We start from the raw sequence: 17496 nt of genomic DNA, 5'->3' as shown, positions 1-17496 counted from the left end.
GAAATTGCACCCAGGTCTTCATTAAGGTGGTGTAGTCTTGTAAGTGTGCTTTAGGACACTGTGTGTCTTACTGTGAGCTATAAACATGAACAAATCTTCGCTGTGTAGCTGAACACTGTAGACACTTGACATGGTTGCTAAGCAGTTAATAGGCAGTTGTTAAACAGTTGCTAGATGATTGCTATGGTGTCCTAGGTGGTTGCTAAGCAGTTTCTAGGTGGTTGCTATGGTGACCAGCGCAGTTGCTAAGCAGTTTCTAGGTGGTTGCTATGGTGCCCAGCACAGTTGCTAAGCAGTTTCTAGGTGGTTGCTAAACAGTTGCTAGATGATTGCTATGGTGTCCTAGGTGGTTGCTGAACAGTTGCTAGGTGGTTGCTATGGTGTCCTAGGTGGTTGCTAAACAGTTGCTAGATAGCTATGGTGTCCCAGGTGGTTAGTAAGCAGTTTCTAGGCGGTTGCTATGGTGCCCATCACAGTTGCTAAGCAGTTGCTAGATGGTTGCTAAACAGTTGCAAGATGATTGCTATGATGTCCTAGGTGGTTGCTGAACAGTTACTAGGTGGTTGCTGTGGTGTCCTAGGTAGTTGCTAAACAGTTGCTAGATTGCTATGGTGTCCTAGGTGGTTACTAAGCAGTTGCAAGGTGGTTGCTATGGCTACTACTTCAGTTGCTAAGCAGTTGCTAGGATATTGCTAAACAGTTGCTAGATGATTGCTATGGTGTCCTAGGTGTTTACTAAGCAGTTGCTAAACAGCTGCTAAGCTGTCCAAGCTCATTGCTAAGCAGTTAATAGGCTAGGTGTCCAACTGCCCAACAATTGCTAGGCAACCACAACAAACCACCTAGCAACCACCTAAGACACTACAGCAACCGCCTAGCAACTGCTTAAATGCTGTAAGGTCATAATTGTGTAATTGCATACACCTTCTGTTGTTAATCAGGTCACTTTTACCTGTTTGACCCCTGTGGCTGTGATTTAGAGCTGCAGTCCCAGTCTCGCTCCAGACTGTGAAGGAAACTTGTTTCTGATCAACACCTGCTACCACTTCAACAGTCAACTGGAGCTCATTGCTAAGGACAAGGTCACTTTCCAAGGTACCAGCAGTTCTTTCTTGCTCTCTGAGTGGTGCCTGAAGTCAGGATGACAGTGAGTCATAGCACATAGTTTTTTACCATGATGGTGCCTTCAAATATTTTTAAGTGGGTTAATCACAATTCATTTTTATCTGGCAGAATTAAACAGGCTGTTTTTCTTCCCACTCATTAGTTAGAAAAACTGGAGCTGGGATCAGGGGGGAAATGTGCAGGACAGGGGGTACTCCAGGATGAGAGACAGATAGAAGATGTGTGGGGTAAAAACGAATCACATGTGTATGTCTGCAGAGTGCCCAAACACAGCGGTGAACGTGGTCTTCCTGATCGACGCCTCCTCCAGCATGAAAACTAGGGATTTTAACATGAACAAAGAGTTCATCTCGTATATTATGAGGCAACTTAAAAACTCATGGATTCAGGTAAACTACAACTATTTTCACCTTTCTCTTTTCAATTTTCATACTATTTTAAACTTTTAAAGTTTCATGTTTAGAGTTATGGTCACCAATCTTTTTGTTCTTGTTAGAAGCGTTACCAGTTCCATATGGTAACACACAAACTAACATTGACTCTAAACTGGAGTTGTGGTGCCATGATGGTAACATTGTACTAATTAGCTAAGGTTCATTATCAGTTATTGCTGTTTTAAACATGTTGGCTCATGTATCTTAATAATTTGTAAGATTTGTTTGAATTGACAGTGTTTTTAATTAGTTATTCACAGTGTTTAATGTAGAGGTGTCACATGGAAATTTCATTTCTTTTTTTATTTTCTAAACAGCTTATCCTTCTGGGTTGCTGGGGGGGGGGGGGGGGGGGGGGGGTTGCTGCTGCCTATTCCAGCGGTCATTGGGCAGAGGACAGGATTAAATTATGATAGTAAATGGCTATTTTTTTGGCAGAATCAGATGATTGAGTATAGTAAGCATTTAATACATCACTGTAGCAGTAAAAGGAGCTGATGACGAATGTTGGGGTAACTATAATGCAGAACTTCCTTCAATACTGATGTACCTTGTACTTGCATTTGTAGCACTGACTGTATGACAGCAGTGCTGTTCTAAATTTAAATGCTGTAAAGCATCTAATCATGCTAATAGGGAACTGATGGATAATGTTCTCTGTGCCAAACCTCACGTAACCACATGTGTTTGTGTTTTAGAGAGTAAAACAGAAGTGAAGTAATGAATATTGAGATTACCTTTTGAGCAAGTAATAAGTAATCAATCGTAATTAACCGTTTGGAATGGATTACTGTCCAACATTGTTCATGAGCCCTTATGCTTCACAGAATTTCATAGTTAATTTAACAGTATTTTGACCATGCTGAACTGTCCACAGGCAGCACAGTGGTGCAGTGTGTAGCGGCATCACAGCAAGAAGTGCCTGGGTTCGATTCCCCAGCCGGGTGATCAGGGTCTTTTCTGTGTGGAGTTTGGATGTTCTCCCCGTGTCTGTGTCAGTTTCCCCCCACAGTCCAAAGACATGCAGTCAGGCCAATTGGACATGCTAAACTGCCCCTAGGCGTGAATGTGTGTGTCTGTCTGCCCTGTGATGGACTGGCGACTTGTCATAGGTGTGTTCTGCCTTCAGCCCAATGACCACTGGGATAGGCTCCAGCTCCTCCATGACCCAGGTGGAGGAGCAGCTTAGAAAGTCTTAAAATGCCTATGATGAGAACAAAATTAAAGATAATACAACCGCCCACATGTCCGGCTGGACACTGAAGGACGACTGACTGCCGAGCCCCCCTGCTACCCACTTCAGACCAGCTGCCCACGCCTCAGCTACCACCAACTACCTTGGATGAGCTGCCCACCCTACGCTGATGTTCTCATAGACTCCTAGATATTCCTAATATCAATATTACTGCTGATAATATTAGTAGTATAATCACTTGTAGGTAGTTTGACCAGAGGAGGACGGGTCCCCCCTGGTGAGCCTGGTTCCTCCCAAGGTTTCTTCCTCAGTTCTGAGGGAGTTTTTCCTTGCCACTGTTGCCCCCGGCTTGCCCACTGGGGGGTTTCTGTACATTCTGTACATTCTTACAGTACTGTTGAAACTTTGTCTTTTCTGAAATTCTGTAAAGCTGCTTTGTGACAACATCCGTTGTAAAAAGTGCTATACAAATAAATTTGATTTGATTTGATTTGATAATAGTCTGAAACAATATAAAGCCCTTTCACACATGCATACGAACACATGCCAAAGCCAAAATCCCAATAAATACAATGAGGCAAAATACCTTCTGGAGTATAAATACAATACTTGGGAAATTATTGGGAAGACTCTTATGTGAACAGGGGCTGATACATTACCAGGGAGTTCAGAGACACTGAGATTACATGCAGCAAAGCGAAATGTTTCTAATATGATTTCTAGCAGTTGATTTTTCTAAGTTTAGTTGTGCCAGGTGTTTGGATTCTAGGTGGGATAAGAGTACAAGCACATATTCCCTTAAACATTTAAGGTCTTTGCCAATGTGGAGCAGCAGAAAGAAGACAAATGGTACTTTAATGAGTCTATTTCTTGTCTGTCTATGTTTAGTTTGCTGCTGTCCAGTTTTCTGCAGTTCCCCGGACCATTTTCACCTTTAGTGATTACATGGATGGAACAGCTCTGAAAAAGCTTTATGAAGAGGAGCATATGAAGGAGCTCACCAACACCCACCAGGCTATTGACTATGTTCTGTAAGTAATCTGTTTAGTAAATGTTTAGTGGAAATCCTGCACTAATCTCATAGCACTGCACAAAGAGTCAGACGCGTGGTCAGAAAACATGCCAGGGTCAAAGTCAGAGACAAGCGATAACAAAACTGAAGGGACATCCAGAGGATGGTGAAGACATAAACACAGGTCAGATCCAAAGGGCATAAACACAGCAACCAAACCTAAAAGAACACAGATAAAAACGTCGCCAGAGATACAAACAAAAGGGTCAGGACGGAGAAAAGGCTTGGTGCACCCCATAAAAAGTCTGAGTGAGCAGACAGTCTATATAGCCGTCTGGGAATGATGAACAGATGTGGCTGATCAGTTTTCTGGTGAAGCTGATCTCTGAAGCAGTTTGTGATTGGTGGAAAATCTTGCATGATCTCCAGGAGGATTCTAGGAGTTGGAGTCACACGACTAGTCGTCTGTACTACAGAACCAAAGGGTGGCGTGACAAATCTACCGTTTTCCTTAAATATGACTGCCTTATTAAACAAAACTGTTTGAGACCCATTGGTTAATCTGCAAAGTCTTAAATGAGTTGTATTGAGAGCATTGGTCCCACTTTATATTGAATGTCTCTAATAACTGTGTAGTTACACCTGAATAACACATGCAACAATGTAGCTACTGACGATTTAGTCTGTGTTATAGATGGATTACAGAAGTACAGCCTATGTAATTACACATGAACTTCAGTTTTGACTCATGTAATTGCACAAGCGCATCTTTTTGATGGAAAACAGATCAGATGTCTTTTCCACCAGTTAAAAGAAGTATGTTTTACATAACATTACATTTTTACATAATTACTGGGCAATTACTGTGTTGTCACAAGGGGATCTAATCTATTCGCATTGATTATACCATTCTGTAATTACACTGTACCTTTATAACAACTACACAGGAACTTTCCTGTAGTTTAGTGTTAAAATTACACTCTGTAATAAGTGGACAGCTCCTGTGTAGTTATTATGTAGGTACTGTGTAATAAAGGAGGGGTAATACAGACATTGCTTTGGTGGAAATGCAGCACCTTTACTTGAAATTATAGAATCTACATGTTAATATAAGGGGGTGTCTGCTATTCTGTCTCATTACAGACTGGTTTAAAGCTCAAACCATTTACAGTGTCACAGCAATAGCAACATAAATGCTGGGAAATGTTAGTAAATCTGTTAGATTCAGTGTAAATAATGTCATAATCTCAGTTATTATACACTTCTTTTTACTGCTGGAAGACGTCTGAAAACAACTGCTATTCCAGTCTGATTACAATGTAATTACACTTATGTTATTACCCCTGTGTAATTACATGAGAGTAGGCTGTTATAACCATTAATATACACTTGTTTAATTATGAGGCAAAACTGAAGTTGATACACATGTGTAATTACACAAGGTGTACTTCTGTATTCTGCCTATAACAATGACTAAATCATTGGTAGTTATATTGTTGTTCACATGTAACTACACAGTTATTAGAGACACTTAATTTAAGTGGGACCAGAGCATTAGATGAGTGAAAATGCTAATCACTTGTGACGAATTATTAAAGCTTGTGTGAATTAATATATGAAGCTGGTTCACTGATTATTTGTGTTTATGCTAAATGGGTTTTATTAAAACAGCACTGTTTGTTTTCCAGACGAAATCTCTTCAACAGTATTTCTTCTGGGGCGGATCCTAAAGCGACAAAAGCACTGGTCATCATCACAGATGGAACTTCTACTGATTTTAACACTAGAGCTGTTATAAAGAGGTGTGACGATCAACAGATCACTCGCTTCGTTATTGGGGTGAGTTGATTAAGGCATCATGGTAGCCAATTACACAAAGATTACTAACTCATTGAGAGGGTAAAACTGTCCGTCTGTCCATCCTTCTGTCTTTATACTTTTCCACCAATACAACATAGTTGTGTTTTGTTTCTGACAGGTGGGAAATGTAGACATAAGAAAGCTCAGGATATTTGCCTCAGAGCCCAAAGATAAAAACACTTTCCAGATTGAAAACTACAGTGAACTGGAAGGACTTTCACCTACTCTGCAAACTGAGATCTATAACATTGAAGGTATCAGGACATCCATAAATACAGAACATTCCAACACTGATCTGAATTTTGCATATACGCTAATCTCAGACTAAAGTCTTAACATTTGCCAGAACTGTCTGATGCACTTTAAATGCTGTGAATACTAGGACTTCAAATACTGTGAGAGTGTTTATTGAAAACAGCTTATGTCAGGTTTCATAACTAAACGTTTTTCTACATTCAGGAGCTCAGTCTTCTCCTGCCTTCAGGAGGAAATGGACTAAGGAATTATGTCACACTGGATTCAGCACTGCCTATGATAAAGTAGGACCACATTCCAAATGTGCCTTGAACTGAACTATCTTTAAAATCCACAGAAATGAAAACAAACTAACACCTAAGATTCATACATATAGTGCAGAATTTGGTGGTACTATCATTTTATGGTGATTTAAATTGAAATGTAAATATAACTTGGTAGTTCAAAATTATGATCTTTTAACTTGATGGCACTATACATTGATGGTATCAATGGTTTGATGGTTCGAGGCCTGCTTCTGTTATTATGTGTCCTGAATAGAAGTTGAACAGGAATGGGGATAGTGGGCAGCCTTGTCTTAATTCTTTACTGATGTGGAACCTGTGTTTTTCTATTTTCTTTCCTGATCATGGCTTGCTGATCACTGTAAAGGTTTCTCATTAGAACAATAAGATGCTCTGGCATTCAAATTTTCTGTAACATCATTTTACATAGTCAACACATTCAAAGGTTTTGCTATAATGGCAACTATGTTTTAGGATAAGCCTCTAATCTGCACTGGATGATGTAGATTATAATCTAGTTAACTGTGTCTCAACACTTGAGGAGCCTAGATAAGCATTATAATTTTTGTTCTGATGTAGTGTCTTGCAAAGTAAACCTACTTTCCACTGTCCACTCGTTTGGTTAGCTGTGTCCCTCAATTCATTGTCTTGTTGGTTGCCCACCCCAAATTCTTCAATGATATGAAGCTGAAGTCAGTTTAATTACTTTAGCTAGATAGCAATGGAGACATCCACATATTCCTAGAAATTCTTTATGCTTTTTTTATGAAGAAAAGATTGATAATACACTGAAACAACAATAAACTAAGATAATAGAATAGTTATCATGATTTTCTAATGAAGAAAATACTCACATATGTGGGTTTCTTTGGTCACAGACATCTAGTCTTTTTTTCTCCTAACACTCTGTTTGGAGTGTGCCTCTGAAAAACCTCTGTTATGCAGCCCTAACAGTTTGCCCTATACCTCTATCTCAACCAAAATCAGGATACCCTACCCCTAGGTGTGAACTCACAAATCGATGGATAGGGCTAAGTGGTAGGGCCGAAGGGTGAAATGGTCCTGCTGAAAGTAGGATAATGATATGCTTTCTACTGTTGACATAGTTGCCCTTAATATTCTTCTTCTTGACAGTAGTGCTGCTTTCAATACTGTAAATCACAACATAAATCACAACAACTGTCGGCATTACTGGCTGAGCACTCCAGTGGTATAGCTCTTACCTCACTGATAGACAGCATTTTATTACTATAAACACAAACCTTCTACTGCTCTAACTACTCAAGGGGTGCCCCAGGGTTCTGTTCTTGGTCCCATCCTTTTCTTGGTTTATATGCTTGTACTTGTTCAAATCATCCACCAGCATGGTCTTAGTTTTCACTGTTACACCGATGACACCCAGATTTATGTTAGCAGTAAATCCATTACCAATTTATCAACATATTCTCTGATTTAATGTGTGTTTGAGCTGAAGCAACTCAGTGCCAAAAATCTGATGTGCTAGTTTCCCCCCAAAATTTCAAACTTTATCCTAGATAATGAGGGAGTTATTGTTAAGCCTGCTCAGTTAATCCTGTAATAATACAGCTTACTTTCACACTTCAACAAACCTGCATGTTTTATTTTCACAGTATTGCACGTTTTCACTCCTGCTGAAGTTAAAAGATGCTGAGACACTGTTCTGTGTAACTCTGTTCTTAAGGTTCTCCCTGCAAATAGCAGAGCACATCACACCTGTCTTATACCGGTTACAGTGTCCTCTCATTACTTCACATATTAAAGACAAGATATTTTGTTTAATTTTAAAGCTCTACATGGTCTGGCACCTCCATACTTATCTCAGCTCCTTCATCCGTACACCCCTCACATGAACTCAGGTCTTCTGGCTCTGGGCTGTTGGTTCTCCTGGTTTAAACTGCATATTTGGGCTAGCAGGTCCTGTAGAGCTACAGCCTCTCAGCTCTAGAACTCTTCACCCCATCACAATCGTGACTGCTCATCGATTTCATCTTGTAAAACTGAACTGAAAACTGTTCTCCTCACTCAGTACTGCTCTTCTGCTGTAACCTCATAGTCTTGCTGTATATTCTCTCGTTTTTCCTGTTTGTTTTATTCATTCGATCATTTGTATTTTCTTTGTCTTTTATTGTCTTTGTTTTGCCTTTACATTCTCCATCTTGTTTTTTTCTCTTCATGATACTCATGTGCTTCATAGTTTGGCTGTTTTGCTGACTTGTTTGGGATGTTATGTAAAACTGTAAACATGTTCTTATTCTTATCATTTGATTTATTTTATTGTGTGGATAGCTAGCTTATCTTCATACAGAATGTGTTTTCAGTGAGTTGATCAGAAAGTCACACTTTTTGCCGTATATCAAGATGAATATGTTTTACATTGTTAACTGCTGTGTATATAGAGTTCTCTCTCCTTCTGCTTCAATTCACTTTTGATTCCTTTATTTTCTGACACCAATTTTTTTTCTCACCACTCTGATATATTATAAAATGTAAACATTGCCCATTTTGAATGGATTTATATGTGTGACTTCTTTACTACTACCTACTAATGCTACCACTGAAATTCATTCTATGCCAATGACATGTTAGTACTGACATAAAATTCAGTCATATATAGCAACATGACCTACAAACATCTACTGCTTTTATACTGTAAACTGCAGTTTTCCTGCTGTGATTCTGACACATGCCTGTTTGGCTCTGGACTGCAGGATGTTCTGGTTTTGGGTGCAGCTGAATCAAATGGACAGAGTGGAATGCTTTATGAAGTTATGAGATCTGGACATGGAACCAGAGAAATCAAAGACCCAAAGCTGAAGAATGAGTATTATATGGGTATTTATTAGACAATAGATCTACAACTGACTAGCTGTTTAGTTGTGTTTGCTTGGGTTATTGTGTGTTTATGTTATTGTTTTGTTGTTGTTGTGACAAGGTGTAGAGATGTTAATGATTTCGGATGTATTTAGGTTACTCTGTAGCAGTTGGACAGAAAAATGGGATCTCTCTTTTGTTCTCTGGAGCTCCATGGCTCAATCACAGTGGTCAGGTGACTCTCCTCAATAAATTTGAGAACACATGGGATGTCACCACCAGTGTCAGTGGAGAACAGGCCAGTACCAACCTCTAAAAGCTATATCTATATTTAGAGTCATAAGTCAATCGTTTTAGTCTTGGTCTCTTTAAGCTGGCATCAGGAACTGTTATTACTAGCTGCAAATCATCAGCACAAGTGCAAAATGGTATATTTTAGAAAAACAGACTATAACGAGGGCATATGTAGAGAGAACAAAACTGGGCCTAAAATGGATCCTTGTGGTACCCCACAAGTGAAAGATGCCATGTAGGAAGAGTCTTTTAAATAAGAGACAAAGCACTTTATTGCAGCATATTTACTGGGTCCCAAATCACTTTTGAAGATGATTCAAAATATTTTAATAATGTAAAAAATGACAAAAATGTAAAAACAAATTCTAAGATTGAACTTTTCATGTGTGGCTGCAGATGTTTTTTGAGAAACTGAAAACTGAAGACTAGATTAATTTTAGTCATTGAGGCTACGGTGTAATTTTTAAATATGTTTTCAGCTTTTTTGATTAGCTTATTACTTATTAACACATGCAATGTCACCACCAGAGTCAAAGGAGAACAGGCCAGTAACTCAAAAGAACTCAACCTTCACTTATTCTTGTGTTGTTTTTATATCAAATTGTCTCTCAGCTGATTCTGGACCATAAACAATCCCTCTGCAGGTCGGCTCATACTTTGGTGCATCTCTCTGTTTGTTGGACATGGACTCGGATGGTGACACTGACTTTCTTGTGGTTGGAGCTCCTCTGTACTACCAGGCTGAGCCGCGGAGAGAAGGCAGGATGTACGTCTACAGGCTCACAAAAGAGGTACAGCACAGACTTCCTCTACAGCTACACTGCAGTCAATCAGATGCTATCAAAGGTATTCAGCATGTAAAAGGCCAGTCACACATGGCCCCTCAGCCTGTGTGAGTGTGTATAGCTGATCCATTGTTCCACAGCTGGTTCAGAATCCACATTGTTTCTCCTCAGTCTGAGGTTCGATTATCAGTTGGACTTTCCTTTTTTCCAGCACCTTGGCATAAACTTTGCCATGGAGGCTGAGCAGTGTGATACCCTGGTAGTTGGCACACACCCTCTGATCCCCTTTCTTAAAAATAGGGACAACTACCCCAGTCTGTCAGTCCAAAGGTACTGTTCCTGAGGTCCATGAAACATTGTAAAGGCACGTCAGCTACAACAGACCCACAACATTCTGAGCCTTAAGCATTTCTGGGCGTATCTCATCCACCCCCAGTACCTTGCCACTGAGGAGCTTGCCAACTACTTCAGTGACCTCCACCAGGGAAATGGAGTCTGACATGCCAGAGAACTCTGGTCCTGACTCCTCACTCCTCCTAGTGAGTGCTCCTCCCACTGACCAGCAATATCCTCATTTGAAGTCATAGTTTCTCTGCCCCTGCGAAGTCCAGCTTGGGCGAAGCCATCCTGACCGCTCCTGATTCGCCAGATGGTTGTCCAGAACCTCCTTGAAGCCAAGTCTTTTTTTTATGGCCTTGTCAAACTCCTCATATGGCCTGGATTTTGTTTCAATGCTGCTGCTGCCTTTTTTCAAGCAAGAAATATTTATTCATATAGCGCATATTTACAACAGCTGTTGTCACAAAGCAGTTTTACAGAACAACCAGTATTACAGAAAGAAAAGAAAAGAAAATCCGGGTCCGAGCCCCCATGAGCAAGCCACCGGTGACAGTGCCAAGGAAAAACTCCCTAAAGAGGAAGAAACCTTGAGAGGAACCAAGACTCAGAAGGGGAACCCATCCTACTACGGTCCACACCGGAAAGCAAACATTATTAGTATAAAGTATTATAGTACAAACTGGGAAAAGAAAAGAAAGCAGCAGTTAATTTGATTAGTTTATGATTAGTAGCAGCAGCAGCATCTGAGGGTGAGGAATGTAAAGCAAGAAGCTCAGTGGTGGTCAAGCCAGTCCAGAAGGCTGGTGAGCAGCGGCAGCCAATCAAGGCAGAAGACGCAACAGCATCAGGCGCACAGGATGGGCAGCTGATCAGCTCGGCAGAGAAAGGAGAAGAAAAAACAGAGTTAGTACTGTAAAGAGTGGCTGACCACAGATTACAGTAAAACAGAGCAGCAGAGACTCCAGCAGGTCTAGACCTGACAGGGAAGACTAGTCACCAAATGCTTGACTGTACAAATAAGTTTTTAGCCTAGACTTAAAGATTGGGGCTGTGTCTGATTCCCGAACATTAACAGGAAGATTATTCCAAAGCTGGGGGGAGCTTTGTATGAGAAGCTCCGCCCCCTGATGGAGCTTGATTAGTTCTAGGTACCAGTAGTGAGCAGCACCTTGTGATCTAAGTAGGCGTGATGGTTCATAGTGGGAGAGAAGGTCACTCAGGTACTGAGGGGCGAGCCCGTTTAGAGCTTTATAGGTCAGTAATAGGATTTTATAATCAATGTGAAGTTTAACTGGTAACCAGTGCAGGGCTGATAAAACTGGGCTGATATGGTCAAACATTCTGGTTCTTGTGAGACTCTGGCTGCAGCGTTCTGGACCAGCTGAAGCTTGTTGAGGCTTTTGCATCCCATCCAGACAGCAGGGCATTACAGTGTCCAGCCTTGAAGTAATAAATGCATGAACTAGCTTTTCTGCGTCCTGTAGAGATCATGCATTTCTTAATTTAGCAATATTGCGGAGATGCAGGAAGGCTGTTCTAGTGATATTAGTTATATGTGCATCGAAGGACAGATCAGGGTCTATCATGACACCAAGATTTTAACAGATGAGCTTGATGCAGCTGAGAAATTGTTAAGTGTTAAGTTTGACAGTTTGATTCTAGCTGCTTTTGAACCCAGAAGCAGGACCTCTGTTTTATCTGAGTTAAGTAGCAGAAAGTTACTCGACATCCAGCCTTTTATGTCTTTTATACAGTCCTCAATCTTGCTAAGTTTAATTTTATCATCCGGTTTGCTTGATATATATAACTGAGTGTCATCAGCATAGCAGTGGAAATTTATGCCGTGTTTACTGATAATGGTGCCTAATTGCAGCATATATATTGTGAATAATATAGGTCCTAAAACAGAGCCTTGTGGAACACCATACTTTTGCAAGGACAGATGATTCACCATTTACATTAATGAACTGATAGCGATCAGTGAGGTAGGACCTTAACCAGTAAAGAGCTGTTCCTGTTACCCCTACAAGGTTTTCTAGTCTATCTAGTAAGATAGAGTGGTCTGTTGTGTCAAATGCTGCACTAAGGTCAAGGAGGACTAACAACGACACATTTCCTTGGTCCGTGAATAATAGAAGATCATTCACAGTTTTTACTGGTGCTGTTTCTGTACTGTGATGTGGCCTAAAACCAGACTGAAATTGTTCATGTAGATGATTCCTAAGCAAATAAGAGCTTAATTGTTTTGCTCACGCTTTTTCCAGGATCTTATATATATAAAGGGGAGATTTGAGATGGGTCTATACTTTGACAGTTCACAGGGATCGAGGTTAGCTTTCTTAATCAGCGGTCTAATTGCTGCAAGTTTAAAAGTTTTTGGGATATATCCAAGGCTAAGAGAGGAGTTTATTATTGACAGAATAGGCTTGGTTATTCCTGGTAAGATTTCCTTGAGTAGACCTGTAGGAATTGGGTCCAAAATACAGGTAGATGGTTTTGGGGAAGAAACGATTTAACTAGTTCATTTTGTTGAAGTAATGTAAATGATTCCAGCCTCTCTGCAGTGACTGTAATATTCTCAGTGTCGAGACTGGCATTATAAGCAAGCAGGTTTGTGGAGTTTAACTGTGTTTCTGAATTTTCGGCCTAATTTTTTCGATTTTATCACTAAAGAAATTCTTAAAATCATTGCTGCTATAGGCTGATGGCATCTGGGGTTCAGTGACTCTTTTGTTCTCTGTCAGTTTAGAAATTGTGTTAAATAGTAATCTGGGATTGTTCTTATTGTTTTCTATGAGAGAGGAGAGATAGGCTGAGCGTGCTGCAGTAAGAGCTCTTCTATAGTCTATAGGCTCTCCTTCCAGGCGGACTGGAACACTTCTAATTTAGTCAGACGCCATTTTCGCTCTAGTTGTCTGGCCGTTTATGACCGTTATACCAAACGGCGAATTTTTACTGCTGTACTATTTTGCTTTTTAATGGAGCCACATTATCTAAAGTAGATTGAAGAGTATCCTCTAAGGACTTGGTCATAGTATCTAACTCAGTAGGATCAGATGGACAGCTGACTGAAGTTCATAACTGCGGGAGGTTTCTGATAAAGCTGCCAGCTGTGGAGGAAGTTATAGTCCTCTTAACCTGATAACATGGTGATGAACACACATTACCACTAAACTGGATTTTGTATGAGATTAAGTGATGGTCTGAGACGGCTGTGCTCTGGGGGAGAACGGCTAAGTTATCTATGTCTACACCAAAGGTCAGTATTAAGTCTAGAGTGTGGTTGAGGTAGTCTGTGGGCCCTTTTATAATTTGGGTGAATCTCATGGAGTCTATAATAAATATAAATGCCTTACTTAGTAAGTCTTGAGGATTGTCAAAGTGGATATTAAAATCTCAGACAATTATTATTTTACTTAAAAACATCATTAAGTCTGCTAGAAACTCAGAGAATTCTTGTAAGAACTGAGAATATTGACCGGGTGGCCTGTAAATTGTAATTAATAAAAATAAATTTTTATTTGTTCCTGGATCAAGTATATTAAGTAAAAGAACTTAAAAAGAAGAGAATGTATATCCTACTTTCTGGCTCATGCCTAAAGCTTTAGAATGGATGGTTGCTATACCTCCACCCTGGCTGCTTAAACGAAGGCATGTGCATAGCTGTAGCCTGTGGTCGTGGCTTAATTTAGACTAAGGTACTCATTGGGTCTAATCCACGTTTCTGTGAAGCACAGAGCATCGAAATCGTGATCTGTAATGATTTCATTTACAATAATGGCTTTAGATGTAAGGGATCTTATGTTAAGCAGTCCTAGTTTTAGACCAAAGGTGTGGTCATTGCAGACTGGTATTACTGGTCTGATATTAATCAGGTTACTAGAGCAAACTTTTCGAGGCTTTGCCCATCACTACCTGTCTGCTGAGTTGTGAGTCCTCCAGGCCATCCAGTCCCTAAAGGCTTCCTTTGTCATCTTGACAACCTTTAACTAGTAGTTCTATCAGTAGTAGCATCTAGTAAAACTACCAATTATGTGGGTCCCATTATGTTTCTCTGTCTGTAGATGGTGTTAGTGAAGGCCCTGGAGGTGGCTGACTGTGTTCAGGGCCAGTTTGCAGCAACTGTAACATCTGTATCAGATCTGAATGGAGATGAGCTGCAGGATATAGCTGTTGGAGCTCCACTGGAGGACGATGGCAGAGGAGCCATCTACATCTACCTTGGGAACCGGACACAGGGTGTACGTCCCCATTACAGCCAGGTACATCCTAAAACCTCAACATAACACAGCATACAACCCTAAACTACAATAAAAACACAACAAGACCACTGTACCTCCAGACAAGTATTTATGGGAAGAAATAGATAATTAGTCTGCATTTAAAGAAAGTAAGAGATTTAACTGTTTGGCAAGCCAGGAGAAGTTACTTTTGGGTCAAATGGTTCAAGAACAATGCATTTTACTCTTGCTTTCAGTGGAAGGACTAGTCCTATTTTCCTTTGTATTTAAGTAGAAGCTAAAGGAAATCCATGTGGGGAACACAGCATAAGAGAAAGAATAGAGGACTTGGGCACAATTAGTTTTGCTAAATTATTGTTGATTTGGAAGGACATCATGGTCCAGACAGAAAGATGAGCCCGGACCCAGCTGCAGTATGCAAGTTTTAAGATGTCAAGTTTCCTTGTTCAAACACTCCAGATGTTGTAGAGGATACACATCCATGAGTTTGCTTTGTAAATGCTGAGAATGAAAATTCATCCAGAATTACATTTTCAAGTAGTTCTCAAAACAGTTAATAAGACTGCGACAAGGGCATATATTTCTCTGCATGTATAGCAGTTCAGTGCTGCTGGGATTATGCTTTAGGTGCTGGGCTGGAATTCCTGTGCATTCATCTCCTAGAAATGCCAATATACTTACAAAAAGGTCTCTGAATGTGTGAAGAAGAGGATGAGATTCCTGATTGGAATATCATGATAACATCATGATAACATCGGCAAGAGGGCAAGAGGCAAAAGAGAACTGGACCAAATTTGGAGCCTTGTGGGACACCGGTGGAGAGTTTGCAAGAAATGTCTGTGGATCTTCTCCACAACTTCTCTTTTGAGCACCTCAATCCACTACTATGTTGAGCAAGTGCTTTTAAGGCTGATGAGGATCAATGACTGCAGGGAGGTCATCTTCAGCTCTGATGATGGGCTGGAGGTTAGTGAACCAGCCTTGTGACCAGAAGGTTGCCAGTTTGATCCCCCGAACTGACAGTACATAAGTGAAGTGCCCTTGAGCAAAGCAGCTAACCACCAACTGCTCCCTGAGTGCTGTGGATAGTGCTGCCCACCACTCCAGGCAAGTGTGCTCACTGCCCCCTAGTGTCTGTGTTCACTAGTGCGTATATGGTGTTTCACTGCACAGATGGGTTAAAATGTGTAGATGAAATTTCCTAGTTGTGGGACTAATAAGGGCCACTTAGTAGGTAGGAGCTTCTCAGTAGCTACCATGAGAGCCATCTCTGTGCCAGTTTAAAGCCGGATTGGTTGTAATCCTGGATCTTGTTGTGGGTGAAAAAAGACAACACATTTAATTATTGAGGACAAAATGGAGTCATTTAGAACTTATCATCAAAGGTCCGGTGCAGGCTATTTCAGGATGAATGCAATCTCGTAGACAGATGGTATAAGAACTGATTTCAGATAACAGTTAATGATGAATGTCATGAAGGGAAATAGATCTTCATGGTTAGGACATGGTTCAGTGGACAGGGGGTGAGATTACTGGATGTTAGTAACTGTGGAATAGTAGCTGTAGAGAAAGAGCAGAGAATTATAGAGATGAGAGAGTGTGAATAAATAGTAGTGTGTGGAGGACTGGAGAATCTTGAAGTATGCAGGTAAAATTATGCATCTTATGAGGATACTAGCTTATGCCCATTTAACCTGCAACTGGGCGAAATGACAGTATTTTATGGCAGGTTCAATACCGTGACAAACTGTGTGACAGTAATAAGCTTTACAGTGCACCAACCACATGCATATTTAATTACAAAGAAAGCTAATTAGTACATTAATACTTGTAATTACGCTACTAATCTTTTATTAATACTATTATTAAATTAGCATATTCAGGGGCAGTTGTGGGCTGGAGGTTAGGGAACCAGCCTTGTGACCGGAAAGTTGCCAGTTTGATCCCCTCGGCTGACAATCCATGATCAAAGTGTCCTTGAGCAAGGCACCTAACCCCCAATTGCTCCCTGGGCACCGTGGATAGGGCTGCCCACTGCTCTGGGCAAGTGTGCTCACTGCCCCCTAGTATGTGTGTTCACTAGTGTGCATGTGGGTGTTTCGCTGCATGGATGGGTTAAATGTGGAGGTCTAATTCCACAGTGTGCAAAACACAGAGACAAATGGTTCTAAATCCTGTTCTATTCTTGTGTAGTTAGATGTAGTGCAATGAAGTGTTAAATAAAATTATCACACTCATCACTTATTTTTAAAGGTATAATCACCGATTTTGAGGTTAATCTGTATCAATGTGTGTGGCAGTTGGTGATGTTAAACTGTTTGTATTTGTAGCGAATCCTGGCTCGGATGATTTCTGAGCAGCTGCAGCACTTTGGTGTGGCGATCGATGGTGTCATGAACATGGATGGAGGTGGACTTACAGGCATTGTCGTGGGAGCACGAGGGACAGTAATGCTGTTTAAGTAAGAACAACTACTCAACAAAATAGCTATTTGAACTTTTAAGCAACCAGCAAGTGAACCAACCACATAACTTTAATGCAATAAAATAATCAAATAATTTATGCAGATCATGTTGATCATGTCTCACAAAAACTAGGACTACTGTGTGGCAAATTAATGTACAAAGAAATGGTGACAATCTACAGACAAACACAGATCTCAATCAGTGTAACTTTTTCCTACGCTGGGGAAAAAGGTCATTTAGACAGCCAACTAAGTTGCAAGGCAAGCAACTATGTATGTTGTCTGTGCTGCCGGCCTCCAGCAGAGGGTGACAGCGATGAGGTGCCATAAATTCAGGGAACTCCAATTGCCAGAAGCCTTTGGGCTGATTAGGCCT

The 17496-nt window shown here is 40.6% G+C and overlaps 1 protein-coding gene across 1 annotated transcript in view; it reads left to right on the top strand.

Moving 5' to 3' along the window:
• The window catches only part of LOC108412867 (integrin alpha-M-like), a 28274-nt gene that overhangs the window by 8253 nt on the left and 2525 nt on the right, over nucleotides 1-17496 (top strand). The window contains exons 3-13 of the mRNA XM_037543363.1: nucleotides 981-1095; nucleotides 1384-1514; nucleotides 3643-3785; nucleotides 5455-5605; nucleotides 5745-5880; nucleotides 6086-6165; nucleotides 8895-9018; nucleotides 9153-9295; nucleotides 9936-10082; nucleotides 14480-14677; nucleotides 16987-17117. Of these exons, the coding sequence (XP_037399260.1) occupies nucleotides 981-1095; nucleotides 1384-1514; nucleotides 3643-3785; nucleotides 5455-5605; nucleotides 5745-5880; nucleotides 6086-6165; nucleotides 8895-9018; nucleotides 9153-9295; nucleotides 9936-10082; nucleotides 14480-14677; nucleotides 16987-17117 (1499 nt within the window). The remainder of the gene's footprint in view (nucleotides 1-980; nucleotides 1096-1383; nucleotides 1515-3642; nucleotides 3786-5454; nucleotides 5606-5744; nucleotides 5881-6085; nucleotides 6166-8894; nucleotides 9019-9152; nucleotides 9296-9935; nucleotides 10083-14479; nucleotides 14678-16986; nucleotides 17118-17496) is intronic.

Source organism: Pygocentrus nattereri, chromosome 12, assembly GCF_015220715.1.
Source record: "Pygocentrus nattereri isolate fPygNat1 chromosome 12, fPygNat1.pri, whole genome shotgun sequence".
In the NCBI taxonomy this organism is placed as follows: Eukaryota; Metazoa; Chordata; class Actinopteri; order Characiformes; family Serrasalmidae; genus Pygocentrus; species Pygocentrus nattereri.
Note: the sequence above shows the minus strand (reverse complement) of the source record. Positions and strands in the feature narration are given on the sequence as shown.